Here is a 21,186-nt window from a genome sequence, read left to right as displayed (position 1 = left end):
AGAGGTCCCTGTGGAAAGTGGACTGGGCCTAAACGTTTAAAGCCCCGCCGTGCTGCCACTTCTGAGAATGGGCTCCTCGGACTTGATCCGAGGACCCTTGTGGTCCTTTCCGGCTGTCCAACGGAGGACCTTCTCTATTCTCTGCATGGATCGTTCCGGCGATCTTATTCATGAAGTCTTTCTCTTTTCCTCCCCCCCCACTAGATTCACTTACTTCTCCTTTTATACTAGCGTGCGTTCGATGTCCTTCGTCCACGTGTAGGGTCAGTCTTTACAAATACTGACATTGGTCCCATCAGTCTAATCCCGGAATTGTTGGGGATGACTTGATAAAGCTGCAGAGTACGGTTCTGTCAGGCATTGGGCCTTATCCAGAAGGGTATTTAGGGTAATCGCCCCAAGGTATTTTGGATTTCCTCCCGAATTTGTCCCTTTATTCTGGGGGGATTATGGGCCTGCCGAGGACTAGACTGTCCTCGGCTGCCTCCCAAAATTGGTCTGTGCTCTGCGTCATGGAGCTTGGGCTACAATTCTCCTCGGATTGGGCCCTCGGACTCTCTAAGGGTGAATGGGCCTGGTCCACGAATTGTTGGGCCCCACAATAGCCCCTCAAAACCCTTCTATCCGAATTCCGGATTGGAAAGGAGGGTTTTGGCAAACCCGGGCCCTTAATATGGCCCATTTAGCTTGATCCCGCATTTATGTGAGCGGTTTCCCAGGAAGTTAGGCGGTTTTTGAGGGATTCCTTTTAATCCGCTCGGAATCTGCTCCTGCCGCTTGGATGTCCCAGACGCGCCCTTAATGAATCCCCTTAACGAGGCTCATTTATATCCGGCGGCTCATTTGATAAGGTGGAGAAGTGAAACGGACGCCTCTTTTTTCTTCAGATTCTTTGGGAAAGTTGAATACATTTAATGCCATCCGTTCTGCTCTTCCTATAAGTAGGCAAGCAGGAGGCCATCACTTTCGTACTAACCCCCTTCCCTTCTTATGAGATCACGACAAATGATGAAGAAATCATGCCCCTCCTCTAGACACCATATTCTGATAAAACTTGAAATGGCTCGATCAGGGCAAGGGTGGCGCAGACTTAAGATCCGTCCCGCCTCTCTTTTAGCCAAAATCCGAAGCAGGTTCTGGTCATGCCAGATTTTTGGTATGTCCGAAGAAGGAATTTCCACCATCAGCCCTGTCTACCTTGTAGCCGGCAAATTTCTGCGGGGGCTCCCCAACTTCCGGCTCCCTGCACCTTCTTTGTAGATGGTGTTAGCCTGAGGTCAGGTTCTTTTGCTGCCTGAGTTTCGGGCACGTGAAAGCGTAGAGGATGAAACGAGGTCTTGAGGCAGTAGCCAACCTCTCCTCTGTGCTACCTGCATCCTCCCACTGCGGCGTGAGGCTCAAGTTGGGCTCCTTTGCTGCCGGAGCTGTGGGCATGCGAAAGCATGGGGGAAGAGACAAGGCCTCGAAGCAGTAGCCAACCTCTCGTCTGTGCTACCTCCTCGGCCTTCTCTTGCTTTCTTGCAACTTTCCTTTCTATCATGTAGCAAGTTTTATCACAAGTTGATTTCAGCTTCTGTTGTATGCTGTACTGTTTCTTTGTTTTAATAAAAAAGGAAATTTTGCCTACTTATTTTGAATACTGCTCTTTTGGCAACATTATTTTGTGGAAGGGTGTGCTCCCTGTGTTTGTTTCTTCAATGATACTTAGAGCAGGAAGTTTTGAAACATAATCCAATCAATTCTAATGTACCAACACTACCAAACATTACGGCAATAATTCATAGCAAGTTTAACTCAGGAAACTAGCAAAGATAACAATTGAATATTCTGTGATAAATATGAGTACCGTCCGAGGAGTTGACGGAGGGTAAAGAACTCAAATCGTTTCTCAGAGGACGTATTGCCCTACGTCACGTCGATTCCCTTGGTGCTGCAGATATAAGAGCAGACTTGCGAATCCCCGCAATTTGGGAACTGACCCAATGGCGAGTGGAGAGCTTTCCTCAGATGAATCCAAATTCTACGTAATGTAGTTTTTCCTTACGAGTAGTTGGTTTTCCCATAGGTTTGAGTCCGAAGACCATACAAGACCTTGGTTCTGTCCACAACTCGTGATATTTATCTCTTGCACTTGGTTTCCCCATAGGTTTGAGTCCGAGGACCATGCAAGACCTTGGTTCTGTCCAGAGTTTATGAGATTTGTTTTTCGTGTTTGGTTTCCCCACAGGCTTGAGTCCGTGGACCATGCAAGGCCTTGGTTCTGTCCAAAACTTTTGATATTGATCTCTTGTACTTGGTTTCCCCATAGGTTTGAGTCCGAGGACCATGCAAGACCTTGTCTGTCCAAAGTTTATGTAGATTTGTTTTTCGTGTTTGTTCACCCAAGGCTTAGAGTCCCGTGGACCATGACAAGGCCTTGGTTCTGTCGCAAAACTTTTGATATTGGATCTAATTGTAGCTTAGTTCCCCATAGGTTTGAGTACGAGGACCATACAAGACCCTTGGTTCTTTCCAAAGTTGAGATTTGTTTTTCGTGTTTGGTTTCCCCCACAGGCTTGAGTCCGTGGAACATGCAAGGCTTGGTTCTGTCAAAACTTTTGATATTGATCTCTTGTACTTGGTTTTCCCCATAGGTTTGAGTCCGAGGACCATGCAAGAACCTTGGTTCTGTCCAAAGTTTATAAGATTTGTTTTTCGTGTTTGGTTTCCCCACAGGCTTGAGTCCGTGGACCATGCAAGGCCTTGGTTCTGTCCAAAACTTTTGATATTGATCTCTTGTACTTGGTTTCCCCATAGGTTTGAGTCCGAGGACCATGCAAGACCTTGGTTCTGTCCAAAGTTTGAGATTTGTTTTTTTGTATTTGTTTGTTTTTCGGATGTAAGCCCCTAGATCAGGGCGGGGAGAGCCGGCTTGAGGCCAAGAGCCCCTAGGGCGGCCTACGCCATGGGCGCTGCAAGGAGTAGCCCCTAGCAGAAGTTTATGTCGGAACAACAGCTGCACGTCAAAAGAGACGGCGGAAGCTCCGTGAATTTTTGCTTAGTAGAGAGTTGACTCCACCGCCACCTGCGCCAAGCGCGCATGCTTCCCCACAGACGGCGCCAATTGTAAGGACACGATTCCTGCGCGGCCCAGTGACATTTTTGGGTTCACGCGGGAGAGATCCCTCACAATACAATTTGTAGAGAGTGGGCTTGAAAAGCTTGGGCTTGGTCACGGCGGATTGTTCGGTCTGGATTTCAGAGAGGTCCCTTGTGGAAAAGTGGACTGGGCCTAACGTATATTAAAGCCCGCGTGCTTTGCCACTTTCTGGAATGGCTTCCTTCGGACTTGATCCGGAGGACCCTTGTGGTCTTTCCGGCCTGTCAACGGAGGACCTTCTCTATTCTCTGCATGGATCGTTCCGGCGATCTTATTCAGAAGTTTTCTTTCTTTTTTTTCTCCCCCCCCCATAGATTCACTTATCTCCTTATTACTGCGTGCGTTCGATGTCCTTCGTCCACGTGTTGTAGGGTCAGTCTTTACAAATACTGACATGGGTCCCATCAGTCTAATCCCGGAATTGTTGGGGATGACTTGATAAAGCTGCAGAGTACGGTTCTGTCAGGCATTGGGCCTTATCCAGAAGGGTATTTAGGGTAATCGCCCCAAGGTATTTTGGATTTCCTCCCGAATTTGTCCCTTTATTCTGGGGGGATTATGGGCCTGCCGAGGACTAGACTGTCCTCGGCTGCCTCCCAAAATTGGTCTGTGCTCTGCGTCATGGAGCTTGGGCTACAATTCTCCTCGGATTGGGCCCTCGGACTCTCTAAGGGTGAATGGGCCTGGTCCACGAATTGTTGGGCCCCACAATAATAATATAGTTTAATAAATGTCTGAAACGTATAGCTGTTAACAAATGTTTTAGCTATATGATTTTATTTTAAAAATTCAATTTAGGTGTTGTAGTAAAATAAACAAAGATTAAATTATATATTGTACTCAATACATTTCCCGTGCATCACACGGGTTAGCGACTAGTATCCTATAATTATATATCCACCATCTCCCTATGTTTATATTTAAATGGGATATCTAGTTATATTTTATGCTACATTTTTATCATGTTAATTATGAGTAATTTTTTCTTTAACTTGTACTTCCCAAAATGTCTAAGAAAATTTGATGTAAGAAATATTTCATTTGATAACATAGTAGATTTCTTAGTATCCATTGTACTTTCTCAAACAAAAAAAAAAAAAAAAAAAAAAAATCCATCGTTACTTTTATTATTTATTTTTTATATTCATACTTAGACTATAAAAAATAAAATTGGCATGAAAAAAAAATTTCCTCTGTCTTTGAAATCTAAAGTTATAGTTTATATTTCCATATTATTTGTTTTTTGAAGAAACATTTTCATTGTCTTTTTTTCCATATATACATACACACAAATACTTGTACTACCAATAATGTATATGAGAATAAATTAATTACCTTCATCATTGTCTCATTATGAGATATAATTATAAAAAATTAAAGATTATATGAAATTTAAGGAAAATAATATTTATTAATCATAAGGTTTTGGATTCTCACCTTTAAAGGACTTATCATTTGAAAAGTTTACTATAATTTTAATAGTGAACAACAATGATAATAACTTGTCAAACAATTGGAAAATGAAAAAATTGGGAAAAAAATGATGGTCAAGTATTGTTTAAGGAAAATATTAATAATTCAACCATGGAAAAGAAATTTCATTTTCTCTCATTTTCTAGTATCTCCATGATAATAGCAACACCTTAAATAAAAACAATTTGTATCAACATAAGATTGGAATCATGGAAGAAAAAAAAGAACTAGACCAAAGATGCATTATTCCTCAAATCAATTATTGTACCTGAAAGTATAAAAACCTCCCACGTCATCATCACACACAATATAAAAATCCAAATCCAAATTGAATCTAAAAACAAGTAAATTTAAAGAGAAAAAAAAAAGTTTCTCAATATCAAAATCTTTTTTTATTACTCCCATTTGAACTTCAGGCCATTATGCTTAGTGGTGGGTCAATCATTAAGCATAAAAATCAAGCAAATTACGGGTCTTGTTCCCTGTAGCATGTAGATCAATATGGTTGCACACTTGCACCACGTCCAAAAATATTAATCTATAGTACAACAATCAAAACACCAAAATTTAAGAACAATAAAAAAATAGTTAATCTTTAACTGCAAAATGTCGTTCAACCTTAGTTATCAAATACAAAAAAAGCAATCTATGAAACACATAACATTAAAGCAAATCAAAGATCAAGGCTATTGAAAAATCAAAATGAGAGAGAGAGAGAGGCAACTTTGATAGTAGATATAAAAAACAAACATGTAGTGACCAAAAAAAATTTCCCATCACAAATACTTAGCTTGTTAGTTTTTAGAGAGATAAAAAAAGAACATAGTTAAATATGAAAATGTGTAGGTGAAGAGAAAAATGTATTCATGATACATAAGTGTTGAGGGAGGGGAAATGTTAGGGAAGAGGAAGATACCTTGAATGTTTTGGTAATTGAAAAATGTATTTATAACTAGCAAGTTGCATAGTTAATATGATGATATATTAAAACGTGATTTATTGAAAGACACTATTGAAGCTTTACTTATCAATAGATCATCTAACGCTCACAAACTGCAAAAAAATGACAATTAGTTCTAATCAAACAAATAAAATGAGCACTTCTAAGAAAATGTAAAACAAAAAATGAAAAAGAATTAAAAAAAGGTAAACTAAAGCAAAGAAGTGTGCAGCGAAATACAATTAAAAAATCTAAACGAAAGCAAATAATAAGCGTACACTGTTAAAAAAAAAAGAGGAAGAAGAAGATAAGTATGGAATGTGTCGTATGGTACAACACCATAGAAAAGGCGAAGCCTTTTCATTCATCTCCATTAGCAAATATCAAACTACCCAGACCCAGTTACCAAGCACTTAAACCCACCAGAATAGAGAAAATTAGAAACTTAAAAAAAGAAAGCCAAGCGACCCAAGAAAGATAGAAGAATTTTGAAAAAAGAAAGACTTTTATTTCACGTGTTCAAGAGACTGTTGAGTTCAAATCAAAGGGAAGGGGACCTGAACAACTCTACTAACCGATTTAGGGAGAGATGAGAGGATAGAGCTAACAACAACTTTGGTTAATTGAGGGAGAATATTTCAGGTAAAAATTTTAATTTTGGAGAGGGTCATGAGATTGTTCTATCTTTTTAGTGTGTACAGGACTAGAGTCTAAATTTATAGACATAGAAAGGAATTCCAACCATTTGAAAGAGAGTCAAACAAAGACAAAGTGCATGGCTATAGAGAGAGATTTTCATGCATTGGCTAAATTTTATTGCTTAATTAATACGTGGACAAGATAATTATTAGTGTAAAATTTTCTTCTAATTTTTTTTTTTCGGATTTTTTTGAAAGAATTCGTAGATTAATATTTTGGCTTTTTTTGAGTTAGTATTTTAGATTTTTGAGCAATACTTGGGCATTCTTTCACTCATAGTTGGGGCCTTCTCTCACTTGGGACCTTAGAGGCTTAGACAATTGCATCAGTAGCATCCTAGGTTGAGTCGGCCCTAGTGTAAATAGTGTCCTTGGTTAAGTAGTGAAGTCTTATATTGGATATTAATGAAAAAAATGATTGATTAATATAGTATAATTAAACTCATATCTATTGAGCTTAATCCTTTTGGATTAAGTGTGTGTATATATATATATATATTATATTATATTATATTAACTATTCAAAAAGTCTTCCCAAATGTTTCTTTACTACCTGTGCAACTCATGATAACATGCTTAACAGCACATGAAATTATGTACTACAATATATAACCAAAGGAAGCACTTATCAAGAACCATATGATACTTTCATAAAAAAAAAAAAAGAGCCATATGATACTTAGTCATTCATGAATAAATACATCATGCATTTGATTACAAATACTAGTTCTCATTGCAAATTTACATTGAAGAAAGAAATGCAAGAACAACAAGAAGGACCACAAAACTGCAAATAAAATCTCAAAACGAAAACTAAAGATTCCAGAAAAGAACCGCAATGCTTTTACAAAATCCTCTTCCAACTTTTCTATCACAGCAAACCCATCCCTGCAGGCATAAACCTTGATTCCATGACCTGAGTCAAGCGTTCCTTCTCTAGTATTGATTTTTTTTTTATAGATTGTATAAGCTGTTTTTGTTTGTTTTTGAGGACCTCCAATTTAGTTGGTAGGTCCTCAATCTTCTTTTGAGAAATATAAAGGTCCCAGTTAGCTTCAAATTCACAATCCATATGAAACTGTGCTTGCGCAAGTCTATATAAATGGTCAAAGGCAAACTGAACATTGAACCCAACATGCTGCGCAAGTTGAAAGTTCTTCCACCAATTGAAAAGTAAATAAGGAGTGATGTCCTTAACCATGGTGTTGCACATGCTTTGTGCAACCCCACCAACAATGTTAAGGACACGCATCTTTGTCCTTGGATTTGAAGTGGAGCTTGCACTAATATCCCCGTATTTGTCAAATAAGGACTCCAGAATATGGGCACAGTTCCGAGAGACCATGTAGTCCCTGACTTCTACAACTTCTGATTCCAATTCCAAAAATGTCATATTCAAAATATCCTCTCTCATAGGATGATTAATTTTCTTTAAAATGGGTATGAATATCTCATCTGAAGTGGAGATTGCACAGATATCCCTGTATTTGACAAATAGTGGCTCTAGAATATGGGCACAGTTCTGAGAGACCATGTAGTCCCTGACTTTTACAAGTTCTGACACCAATCCCAAAAATGTCATTCTCGAAATATCTTTCTTTAACATGGGTATGAATGTCTCATCTGAAGTGGAGCTTGCACAGAAATCCCTGTATTTGACAAATAACGACTCTAGAATATGGGCACAGTTCTGAGAGACCATGTAGTTCCTGACTTTTACAAGTTCCAACTCGAATTCCGAAAATTTCAAATTCGAAATATCCTCCTCTCTCATGGGATACTTGAGATTCTTTAAAATCAGTATGAATGTCTCATCTGAATTTACCAAATCTTCAAGAATACTATCCCTATTCCCAGAGTCAGCTTTAGACATTATCTCTCCAACCAAATCTACAATAGCAGCTTCTGCATCTTCGAATTCCCTTTTCTCATCTTCATTAGAAGAGTTAAATATTTCTTTTAAGGTCAAGCCTCTTTTTGATATCTTCTCATCAATATTGTGTCTATCCACTATTCTCAACTCCACATCTCCACGCTTCCCTCTTAGTGAAAGTAACACCTGGTAAAATTAAGCCAAGTCAATGAATTGGTGTACAGAGACAACATATTAAGGTAAAGCAAGACGATGAAATAAGTAATAGAACTATGCTCGTTGGGGACTAGACTCAAGTGATCGGTTATCTTGCCATACTAATCATCTATGTTTTATTTGTTTTAACCATTCTTTCCAATTTCTTCTTATGGCTCTTGAGTTATCTACATCTTACGCAAGAACGCACCAAAAAGCCCATGGTGCCTGTGTCAAACATGGACAAGCCTAGGGCACAGTTGCCTAAGTATCTGTTGTGAAAAATCTTATTTTGGGATCTATATGTTCTAAAAGCTTTAGTACCCCTTGAAAAATTCTGATTTAGGCCCCAAGCAATTAATGCAATGAAATTAATGAAATTATTGCAGAATTTAACTAGATTTTCCACTCATAAGTAAATATTTTATACAATTTATATTCATCACAAATATCAAATACCGAATCTAAAGTAGTAAACTATCAGCACAAAGATTTTAGTAAAGAAATGGAAAACCAATGAAGAACCTTTTCAATTTTAAAAACCATTTTGGGGATCCAATCATGTTAGAAATCCACTATAAGGAAACAGTCACAACAGTCTTACCATTTGGATAGGGAGGCTCTTGCGTGGTTTGAAGATGCTAAATAAGAAGGCCTATTCACCAGTTGGGACTTGGGAGGCTTTTGTTAGGGCATTGCAAATAAGATTTGTAAGTACAGCCTTTGATGATCTAATGGAAGCCCTTACAAGGCTGAGGCAAACTAGCTCTATTGCATCTTTTAATGGGCACTTTGAAGCACTATCAAATAGGATTAAGGGGCTGTCAGAATTGCACAAGTTGTTTTCTCATTGGATTAAAGGATGAGATTAGACTTCTTGTGAGAATGCTAAACCCACTGAATCTTAATGCTGCTTTGGATTAGCAAAAATTCAAGAGGAGTACCTCTTACGTCTTAACTGGTAGGAAAACTTTCAAAAATTCTCAAGATTCAAGTAGGCCCTCCATCTCGGGATAATTTAAGGTTGTACAAGGTTGGACCAACTTAAGCCTAAACTTTTCGTCTGCACGATCACTCCAGCTCAAATGGATGAAAGAAGGAAGAAAGGGCTCTGTTATCATTGTGATGAGAAGTGGTAGACATAAGTAATGGAAGGGCTACAAACTCGCTCAAAACATTTGCAAGGGTTTCACCTTGAGGAAATTATTGATGCATAACTATTAGAGACCGTAGTTACTACTGCAGAGCAAGAGGTAACAGTGAATGCAATTGAAATCAAATTATATGCATTAATTGGAAACCCATCTTCAAGTACCAAGAGAATGTTGGAAAAGATTAAAGGCCAGTGGGCTATTATCCTCATTGACATTGGTAGCACTCATAACTTCCTAGAGTCATCAATCTTGGAAGCATTGAGGCTGTCGGTAACATCCAAGAAAGGGCTTGAAGTTAAGTTGGCTAACATGGTTGTGATCATGATAAAGGGAGCTTGTGCTGATGTTTAAGTCATAATGCAAGGCCATTTATTCATGGTTGAATTGAATTTGCCTCCATTAGAAGGATGTGCGGTAGTGTGAGGCAAACAATGACTTAGCACTCTTGGCAGTATCCAATGGGACTTTGAGCAATTGACCATGAAGTTCCTGCATATAGGAAACCAGGTTCTATTACAAGGTCTGAAATCCCCCCAATTCCCCTCAACATGATGGAGATAAGTTCTTTAAGTCTTTAACAAGGAAGGCAATTGTGTTGCAGATTATTGTGATGGGTGCAAGCAGGTCAGAAACAACAGTTGGAAGATATTAATAGGCTGTTGGATGAAATTGCCAAGTCTTTGACACTCCTTTAGGGCTGCCACTGTCTAGGGGACATAAGCATTAAATCACCTTGAAGAATGGCACTCAACCCATCTGTGAGAAGCCTTATAGGTACAATTACTATCAATAAACTGAAATAGAAAAGATAGATATGGAATTGCTAGATGCAGGGTCCATTTGAGCTAGTTAGAGGCTCAAAGCCCATTTTATTTGATAAATTCAATAGGTACAGTGGGAGTGGTGTGATTTGAACACTGGGCATCTTCATTGGAAACACTAAGATGTGCCAATTAGGCTATAAGGCTCTTGGCAAGCCCATTTTCCCTTCTTCTACATTTAGTAGCAACTTGGCAATAACTTGAAAGGGATTACGTTGCAAAATGTTCTCCTACTCTACAAGGCAGAGTGTACCTTTGTCCTAATTCATCATTCAAAACTAATTTTGGCTCATCATATTAGTTACCTTAAGTCCTTGCACAAAGCCAAGCAGGATTTCTATTGTAAAGGGATGAGAATCAAGCTCAAGATGTATATCAAGGAATGTAAGGTCTATCAAAATTCAAAATTGAAACCTTAGCCCTTGATGGACTTAAGTCAAAGCACAAATTTTAACAAAAACCTAGTTTGAACTCACATGTCTATGTATCATCTGATATGTATGATTAATACGATATAATATAATTCATATGATACACATTCATGTGTCATACGATTCATGAACATGATCAATATGTACCTACGATATGGTACTTTTTTCATTCGATATAATACTTATCGCACGATATGTATTGTAGATTATACTATACTCACAACTATGCCCACTACACTAAAACATCACTAGCAATTATTTATTATTCTTTAACGAAATCATTAGTTGTTTCCATAAATACTTAATAATTTTGAGTTAATTGGTGAGGGATGAAACAAGAAGGGTATGTTAAAGTAGGTCTTATGTTCATATCTACTATTTAAAAAATTGATTTTTTTTTTTTTTTTTTTTGCTTTATTCATCCTTGGCCTTGCCCAAATCTTTAATGGACCTTTTTGCATACTTCAAAGGTAGACCTTAATTTCAAAACACACACTCTTTCAAAATCAATCTTCTCAAATGAATTTTCTAAAAATTATTAGATTGGTAAACAATATTATACTTTCATCATTCATTATCAAAACATCAGAAGTCGCACCCAAGGGTAATTTATACACTAACCAATGAATGGTATGAATCTGCACGTTATTTGCATTTTATATCCAAGTTAATAAAAAAATATTAATAAAAAAAATGAAACTTATTGAAGGAAAAATGAATTCATATAAGATAGTGAATTTGTACATACCTCATCAATCACACAATTGATATGTGCCACATAGTTGCTGCATCCTGCACAGTGATAAACACTTTCCCGTGGGTCTCTACTGTTTTCACAAGCATCACAATAGTACTCACCTGAATAATCTTCCACAAAATAATCTACAAGGTGAAGGGGATCGATATGACATTTATGCTTAATGGTACTCGGCAGTGGAACACACAAGAGATGGACATTGAAGTCACACTTTACACATCGCAAATACGAGACATCGGAATAGCAAGTGTTGCAAACTTCACACTGAGGGTCATCATACACTTTCTCGAAGAAAGTAAGGAGATGCTGGTGACCTTCATACTTTATTGGAGGCTTTAATGAAGCGCAATTAGCATCCAACTTAAAGCAGCATTCTTCACAACGATAGGAAAAACCAAAGCAACTCTTGCGATTACAAGCATCACATGTAAATTTTTTTCTTGGAAGAGTTTTTCTTGATACGCTAATTAGACTATCATTATCATGCGGTTGAAAAGGATGTTGCCCTTCTTCTACAGGTTCAATACAATCTTGATGGATGAAGAATTTGCATCTAGTGCATTCATATGATGGACCGCAAACGTGTTTCTCACATACACCACAGCAAACTTCAATCTCCTTATCATCACGGATTGAGAAATGCTTGTACCCTAAATATTTCACTTTCCCCTTTTTATCCAAGGATTTTAAAATTGAGACTGTGCACAACAACTTTTCATCAAAAAACAAAGTGAGAGTGTGCTCTGGGTGAAAAGGATGTTCAATCTGTTGTGGGGCTGCAGCACATGATCTGTGGAGATAGAAATGACATTGGATACAACCGAATATTTCACCAGAGATGACTTGGTTGCATCCATCGCAGGAAACTGCATGATCATTACTTTCCTTGTTACAGAGGATCAACGGGTGATGATGGTAGCAACCTAGAATGTAGTTTTGGCCATCAAAATTTCTAGTGAACATTAGGGCACATTCAACATCAAGGAAAAAGTGGCATCTATTACAACAGTATGCAAACTGGGAGTGACTTTTTTTACAGGCTCTGCACGTAAATTTAGTACTCTCCTGCCGTAGAGATAGAGGGCATGGGTGGAAGAAATGCTGAATCTCATGGGGCAGTTGAAGACATAATTTGTGGATTAAGAGCTTGCATTTCAAGCAAGCAAAGGATTTTTCAAAGCAAGGTTCACCGCAAGCAGAGCAACTAGGATAATCATTATTCATAAAGAAATAACTAGTAGAATCATTAACCTTATTTTCAACGATCATCAGTGGATGCTTATGGAAGGAATTTTGACTGCTTGTATTTGTTCCCAGGAGCTCTAGACAGGACTCATGCAGGAAGAGCTTGCACAGGAAGCAAACGTAGGTAGGCCCGAAGCAACATTTACGGCATAAAGTACAACAAACAAAGCCGGGGACATTTCTACCATAGTAAACGATTTCCAATGGATGGTTGTGAAAGTGGTTTTGAATGTGCTTGTAGTGTCTATAATGTCCGATGAGATCTAGATCGCCTGATTCATGGAGATAGAAAGCACAATCAGAGCATTCGTAGGATTGAAATGGTCTCGATGAGAGTTGTTCCCGGCACGCATAGCAGTTAGCAGTACCATCGGTTAGAATGCTGGGAAGATAAATCTCTTTAAGGTTGATGAGCATACGGGCGCATAAAAAATCAATCTTAAAATCGCACAAGTCACAGCGGAAGGTTAAGGCTTGGCATATAAGGTTGCAGAAATCGCAGCGTTCCCTCTCTTTCCTAGTGCTTAGCATAAGAGGATGATCTGAATGCAAGGAAAGTTTGATTTCTGTCGGATACATGGCACATGATACGTGAAGGAAGAAATAACATGGCTTGCAACAATAGGTGGCACCGTCGCACACTTTTCTGCACGCTGCACAGTACTTTCTATCCCTAGCTTTTATACAATCATCATATATCAACCAATGCTCGTGGCTGACATGTTGAATGGGCTTGGATGTAGAGTTCATAAGCATTCCAGCACAGTCAAGATCGATCTTGAAATTACAATCCTCCTCACAATGTAAGCTCCGTCCTCGATGACTGTAACATCTAGTATGACAGAAATCGCAAAAAAAGGATGGTTCAGTTTCAGTATCACCAACCTGTAGCTTTAGCTTGTGGTCGTGAATCGGTAACCGAATCTCTGATTTGAGTGAACATAAAAGATCCACTTTGAAATTACAGTCGGTGCAACGGTAGCTGAAGCCCAGATAATGCTTTTGACACACATTGCAATAGAAAGGCCCATCACCTGCAATACCGTGCAGCTTTAGAGAGTGAAATGGATGGAGCGAGTGTTCGATCTTACCCTCCAACTTGGCACATTCTTCATGAAGATAATACCGACAATCGTTGCAACAATAGACGACGCCAGAGAGATCATCCCAACATGCCGCGCATTTTGCATTAAATCCATAGGACCTCTTATTCTTTAGTCGTAAATGATGCTTATGGCTAAAGTGTTGGATCTCATCCTCCATCTCTCTTTCTGTTTTTAGTTTTTTCTCTTTTTCGATGCTTAAGGCAGAAGTGAGCTTCTACAGTTCACTTTCCCTCTTTACCCATTACCCACGGCTTATTTGAAGACAGGATTGAAGGAATCTCACTAAAAGGCTAGGATTTAAAAGAAAGATAATAAGAAATGAAGGGACTGGAATAAAGTCTATAAACCACCTCATTTTAAAATGAAAAAATTAAGGCTTACCACAACCTATTTAAAGTACTCTTAACTCTATTCAGCAGTAAAAAAGTACTTTTAACTTCACTTTTCTTCAATTAAGGACTCTAAGCTTTAAGATTATTCTATCAATTTTCATTAATTTTATTTAAAAAATATTTTTTGAAAATAGTTTCTAATAATTGATTTAATTTTTTAATTTAAAAAATTTGAAAAAAAAAATTGTACACTCAAAATTTAGTGGAAAGACCTTAATTAAATGAACTTGAAACTTAGAAAATTTAATTGAACAAAAGTAAATTTAGAAGACTTAAACAAATTTTGGTTCATTTTTAAAAAAATTTTTGGGTCTAGTTAACAAGTATTCTTAAAACATTTATTAATGAATTATTTTAGAAAAATTTCGATGTCACTTTTATAGAAAATTGAAAAAATTATCTAAAAATTAGTTGTTGTTTTTCCGTAAAAACTTTTTAAAAATAATTTATTAACAAATATCTCTAAGGTATCTAATAATAAAATCCATTTTCTTAATAGCTAAAACGAGTGAGTATTATATAGGTGCTCGGGCACTGGGATGGAACCAACCAAGACAACGAAGGGAAAAAAGTCACTTTGCGCAATTTTTACTTTTATTTTTGTCTGTGTATATAAAAAATATCTTATAAACTGTAAAAATTTTTATTAATTTTTTAAAAGGATATAAAATAAAGAAAATGAGATGATGTCTTAAAAATTTGTCACATATTTTTATTAATTTTTTTGCGCATTAAAATTTATCACATATTTTTATATTATATAATAAACAGTATTCCTACAACTGTTTCAAATTTATTGATGAAAGTTAAAAGATTGGTGGTCCATTGCTTTTGGAAAGATCCAGAATGTTATTTACTTATTTTCCCTTCCCTATCTTTAATAGATATTTTGCACAAGTTTGTTACATAAACACTTTCAAAATTAATAATGTTTATTCAAATAGATATAGTCAAGCCATATGCTAACACTACTAATCTTCTCCTTCTGCTTTTTTGTTATTGTTTTTTTCCTAAGTTTTTTTTTTTTGAGAAGAAAAGCTATTTGATAAATTTGCATCAAGAGTTTGGAAAATCATCCATTACAAAAGACATGATATCCGTTGGAACACACTCCAACCAAATTTGAGTCGAATGAGAAGATCTCGCTCGTTGGGCTAAAGCATGCGCAACCGCATTGCCTTGCCGACCTACATGAGCGAAAGAGATACTCTGAAAAGAGTTTGAGAGAGAAGAGATATCAGCTAAGAGATGACCTCCACTAGAATGAACCAATCCGGATCCCTTTAAGGCACTAACCACTGAAAGAGAGTCGCCTTCGCAGACACATTGAAAATGTTCCAATTCTGCAGAAAAGGAAACCGCATGCCTTGCAGCCAAGAGTTCCAGGATCTCCACTGTTGGAGGTTTTGTAATTTGCTCGGATAGAGCTGCCACCACCTGACCCTCGCAAGACGGAATTACCACTCCCAACCCCTGAAAGTTCAAAAACGTGTAAAAATACCTTTGAACGTTTAGACCCCCAAATTACAACTTAACCAATTCAAGCAATATGTCAAACAACTAGTGTGCGGAAACTTAACATATGCTATAATATGGAATTGGTAAAAACTATCTAAGCCAAAACAAAATATAATCCACAGCAGATAATAAAAAGGAAAAGATAGAGAGGAAGGAAGATGCAAACACAAAGACAACACGCGATGTGTTATCGAAGAGGAAACCGAAACCCTCGGCGTAAAACCTCTCCGTCGCCTTTCAAGCGGTAAACAATCCACTAGAAAATACAGTTGGGATACAAGGACAGCAATAGACCCTCCAAGCCTAATCTACCCAGTGCACCTAAGCCCTCCAAGCTTCTTACTCCAACGAGGTTGCGCCGAACCTTTTTCTTTTCTAGCTTCCCGGATTCCGCTACTAGACCGTAGCATCAACCAATGAAGATTGGTTCCTTCCTAACTGCTTCCCAGAAATCCAAACAGCTGTCTCACAGTGATGATAATGGTGAGAACCAGGTTTGGTATAATGCCTCTCAAGGATTTGACAATGGAGAGGAAGAGAGTTGAGGAATTTGAAGAGTCTCTAAGGTATAGATTGTGTGTGAATCAATCTTATTTTTCTTTAGAGTTTCTCTCTCAAAATTCTATCTGGAAGCTCTCTTACAATCGTGGGTAAAAGAGGTATTTATACTGGAGTGGGAGAGGAATGTGAAATGTCAGGTTTTTACAAAACAGGGGTGGCTCACGGCTTGACCTCACGGCTTGACCAAGTCGCGAGATAACCGTATGGCCAGCTGTTCTGTTTTGTCCTGTAGTGCTCCAGCTTGCATGACTGTTCATCTTCCAGCATGTTTGGCACGTGTGCTGCGTCTGGCGGCTTGCAGCCGTGAGTCACCCGCGAGTCCCAGCCGCGAGTCTCTGTTTTCTTGCACACTCTTGAGCAATCTTCACTTTATCTCACTCACTACCCTTACATCAAACCCACCTAAATACAGGGTTACTAAATGCTGAATTACAAGCAAATTTGGCACGGAATAAAGCCAATTAGATGGTTGAATAAATTCAACCTTACAACCCCGCCCTGTCAGACTCCCCAAACATAGCTCCGTCATAATTTACATTCCTAAGTAAATGAGAAAGCAAAAGGTCCAAGGGTCCAGACCATCTGAAAGAGCAAAACACAGCCCACCACATTTAGGGCCAAAAATTGGATTGCCTAAGGACAAAACATGCTCCCCATACAAAGCAATAAGAGTCTAGCAAATCTTGCTTTCATTACTAATCGTTCCAAAGTCGTTACAATTATAATCTAATCTATTTTGAGGGATTTTTCAATATCTAATTTGGTTGTATTACTATGTAATCTCCATTATACAACTTGAAAAATTGTTTATCATATCCCATTTACATCAAGTGCAAGCCATATCATTGGCATTTCTCCTAATCCATTTAAAACTACAACTATCAAAAGCACTACTTAAGTACTTGATATCTTCTAGCATTATGATGATCTCCAAAGGCTGATTTTCAGCTTCTTTCACAAGGCCATTGATACATTCTTTGTAGTCTCCTTCCATTACTATCTTCTTTCTTTGCATTTCTTGAGCTAGTTGCTGTTGCACTTCTAAGCTTATAGCAAAAGTTTCTGTAGTATCAGGGGGAGCGTGGAGCAATTCGCTTGACACAAGCTTTAATAAGTTTTTCCTTTCAATCACAACGTATAACTGCAACACCAGCTTTCTTAATGCCACTGGCCCACAACAGCAAGAATGAAAATTTTATTTAATAAAACATGTGGAGACTTTTTCCATTGCTCACCCATCTCTTTGACTTTACCTTGCTTCCGTTTCCCTTTTTATGTTGGTATGCTCTTCCAAGCCTTTACTTGGTTCATTTTATCTGTAATACTTAAACGATCACTTTATCATTTTACTCCAAACTATACTTAACAGAAAGAAAGCTTAAAGAAGCCTATTTCTTTCATTGTATTCAAGCAGAGGCCGGCTAGGTGAATGAGGTGGTCGCTTAAGGCCCCCAAGTAAAAAAAGGCACACAAATCAATATATGGACTAACAGAGATCTCATGTGAGAAAGTATGAAGTTCTGCTAAATAAACATTCTATGCAATGAGAATTAAAATATTTTCAAGTGGCACATCAAAGATAAGAACAAATTAAATATTGACTTTTTGTTTCATTTGGTTCAATGTTTCATAACTTTTCATCCCTCACACATACATACAAAACATTTTGCATTTTAATTCAGCATTTTCACCTCTTGCATTTTTACCCTTTATATATACCTATTCATAGCCATTCGTGTCATCCCATATCAAATACACACAGACCAAAAATGATGTCTTTTACCTTCAATATTTCAACGACACCTACCTAGCTCTAACATTAATTGTTGTTTCATCTAGTCCTAACCCATATGAGTTGGCTACAACCAAAGTAGGGAGCCTTGCATTTTATATTGAGTAACAATGACAATTACGATTTTGATGTTAAAATCGGACGTTGTGTATTTATGAGTTTTGTAAATTATGTTATTGACTGGGTGTTTGGGATGTGTATTTTGTTTTATAATTAAGTAGAAAGAGAAAGACATATTCTATATAAACTTTTATTCTATAATATTCCTTCAAAGTTGTTTTTTTTTAATCAATATTTCTTATTGCTTCAATTGAATAATTATAATGGATATGTGTGTGCAATTTATAATTGTTACTTTTTATAATGAACTCATTACCAACAAAGTTCTATAACAATTATGCTATAATACATATACAACATTCTCTAAAACCATTTTACATAAAACTTTACAATATTATCTATGCATCTCACGGGTAATTTACTAGTAATTGCTCAATGGTTTGGTTTTGATATTTTATAAAAAGATATTGAGTGGAGTTGTTATTATTATTGTTGTTGTTGTTGTTGTTGTTGTTGTTGTTGTTATCTATGTGAGTTTTTTATATATTAATTTATCACTAATGAATGACATTTTTCAAGAGTGTGTGTGTGTAAACCGGCATGTGTGTGCATGTGAGCAAAGTTTACCCCTAAAACTCAAATCTTGGTTTCATCACTATTCGCAACAAAATTTAAGATGATTTTTTATGAACTTTTTTATTTTATACATTAAAGGGGAAATTGTTGCAATATTTAGTATATGGAATTAATCCTAGATGATCCTCAAGATTAAAAAAGAAAATGTCAAATTTCTTTTGGCATATAATTGTGCGCATTAATTGTAATGTATTAAAAAAACAATTATTTGTGTCTTTTCATTTGTTGATGGTATGTTAATACTAAATGGAAGCTAGTTTGGAATTTCTTGAATTTTTTTTTGTTCATACTCCGCTTCCCTTTGATTGTAATATTGTCTTAGCTCATGACAATATGTTTCCTATGTTTTTCCCTTTTAAGATGTGAAGATCAACAAATTCAAAAAACTTCGTGTTCTTCAAACTCCTTGATTTTCGTAGCAAAATCAAATTGAAGCCAATTCACAGTAAACTCATGGAGATTTGCACTCTTCCCTTTGCTTTGAATTACATTCTTTTCACAACAACATCGAATTTTATAACAAGTATTTCAAATTTATATTGTCATAAACATTTTTATCCTTCCATAATTAGATATTTTGTGCATGTTTGTTACATCAACATTTTGTCTTAACTTTTAAATTATATTCTTCTAAATTATATGAGTGATGCTATAGTCATAAATTATTTTACAACATTTTTACAAAAATGTTGATGCATTCAACCTCTTATTAGTTTTCATTTAGGTCCACCATTAATATTACTTTTTCATTTATCAATAATCACTCATCATATCAGCAGTTTGTAAATTTTTTTATAAAATAATTTGTATATTTAGCATTATTCAAATTACATTATGATTATTATCAAACTCCTCCTCTTCAATCCTGAAGGATGTCTTCTTACTTTAATTATTAGTGGAAGTTCCCTTTTTGATATTTTAGAACGACTTTTGACAAAAGGGAGGTCGGTTTTAGTAATATAAGAGCAGGCCCCCTTTATTCCCCTTTGAAAAGCCATGAGGAATCCACGTATTGATTGGTCTTTTTTATATCCAGACTAGGGCCACTGCCACTTAATAAAGATTATCAATCCGGGCAGTGGTCAGCAGCAAGGATGTCAATACCGTACCGGAGGCCGTACCGGTTTGGCCACTGGTATGGTATATTTCGGATACCGGTCAATACCGGTGTACCGTTTCGGATTTATCGCTATTTTTTATATTTAATATATATATATATATATATATATATATATATTAGTTGTATATCCATTAGTAAAGGCCCATATAATTTGTTTATAATATTTAAAATTATCAACTCATATCTTATTTATTAATTTAAGCTCTAGCTAAAAAGTTAATTCATTATACTAGTAATATATAATATAAAGTATTCTCGGCAAAAAAAATATATATATCTATATATATATATAATATAATATTTATAATAGAATTGATATTGATACTTATAAATAAAATAAAATAAATTGATATTGATGTATTAAAATACTAAAATAAGCCTCTAATGAGTAGTCTTGATCATTGTACTTCTAGTGTTCTGATGTGTGGCAGAGCACACATAAATAGTTATAATGTTATATTAAAAAAAATAAAATAAAAGGGGTAGAGTTTGAATTTTTGACTGATGTTCACGTGAGTTGTAAGTGACTTGTCACTTATCAAGCACACAAAACAACAAAAAGTTAAAAGATTAAAATAAAAGGAAACATAAAAGGCAGAATAAGATGAAGAACGTCTATATAAGCCTCTGAGCAGACAAAGAAGAAGAAGAAGCAGCAGCAGCAGCAGCAGAAGCTGAAGAGAAGATCGCCAAATGGGTTGCTACAGGCAACGTGGTGGCGACAACGGCACCGTGTTAATGACGGCAGTGACCCAAGAGTAAGAGCAAGTTAGTAAGTTACTGAGAAAGGAGAGAGATTATTAGATCTAAAATTTTTTTGTTTGTTATTTCGGTCCGGTATGAAGTTTTCGGCCGAAATCCGGTTTGCTTCCCGGTATGACCGGAACGACCCGGTATAGCCGGTATTTAAACCGGTACGAAACAAACACATTTCTGTACCGTTTCAGGCGCCGGTGCGAAATATTCCGGCCATACCGGCCGGTACGGTACGAGATTAACATCCTTGGTCAGCAGTGCCATTGCCGTGCACAGGGGGTTCGAATTTGTCATATCATTCCCATTCCCACGAAAGAATTTTGCAGTGCGATAATGCTTTTTTTTTTTTTTAATCTCATAATTTTTTATTAATTCAAATTTGAGGTTTACATATTTTCTCATTAATATTACGTATTTAAAGCTATTGATACAGTCAAGAGTGTTATGAGACTAATTTCAAAAAATGAACACCGAATATAGTATTGAAATTATATACATGTTCGTTTGTAGACTTGTTTG

The 21,186-nt window shown here is 36.6% G+C and overlaps 1 protein-coding gene across 1 annotated transcript; it reads right to left on the bottom strand.

Annotated features, from left to right (window-relative positions):
• Positions 1-6,951: 6,951 nt before the first annotated feature.
• Positions 6,952-17,542, bottom strand: LOC115985004. The gene is made up of 4 exons (XM_031107980.1): positions 17,539-17,542; positions 17,206-17,470; positions 11,473-12,271; positions 6,952-8,309 (listed from the first exon to the last, which is right to left on the bottom strand). Exons 1-4 carry the CDS (start codon positions 17,540-17,542, stop codon positions 7,122-7,124), a joined length of 2,256 nt encoding a protein of 751 aa, XP_030963840.1. The 3' UTR covers positions 6,952-7,121.
• Positions 17,543-21,186: the final 3,644 nt, after the last annotated feature.

The sequence above is a fragment of the Quercus lobata genome, chromosome 4, assembly GCF_001633185.2.
Source record: "Quercus lobata isolate SW786 chromosome 4, ValleyOak3.0 Primary Assembly, whole genome shotgun sequence".
Classification (NCBI taxonomy): Eukaryota; Viridiplantae; Streptophyta; class Magnoliopsida; order Fagales; family Fagaceae; genus Quercus; species Quercus lobata.
The sequence above is the reverse complement of the archived record's forward strand: the minus strand, read 5'-3'. Positions and strand labels throughout refer to the sequence as shown.

Excerpts from the sequence above, each read along its gene's own strand:
- LOC115985004 (XM_031107980.1), bottom strand. Across the intron at positions 12,272-17,205 it reads ATAATGCTAGAAGATATCAA|ATCATGTGCTGCAGCCCCAC; the intron begins GTACTTAAGTAG and ends CTATCTCCACAG. Across the intron at positions 8,310-11,472 it reads TCAATTGTGTGATTGATGAG|GTGTTACTTTCACTAAGAGG; the intron begins GTATGTACAAAT and ends TAATTTTACCAG.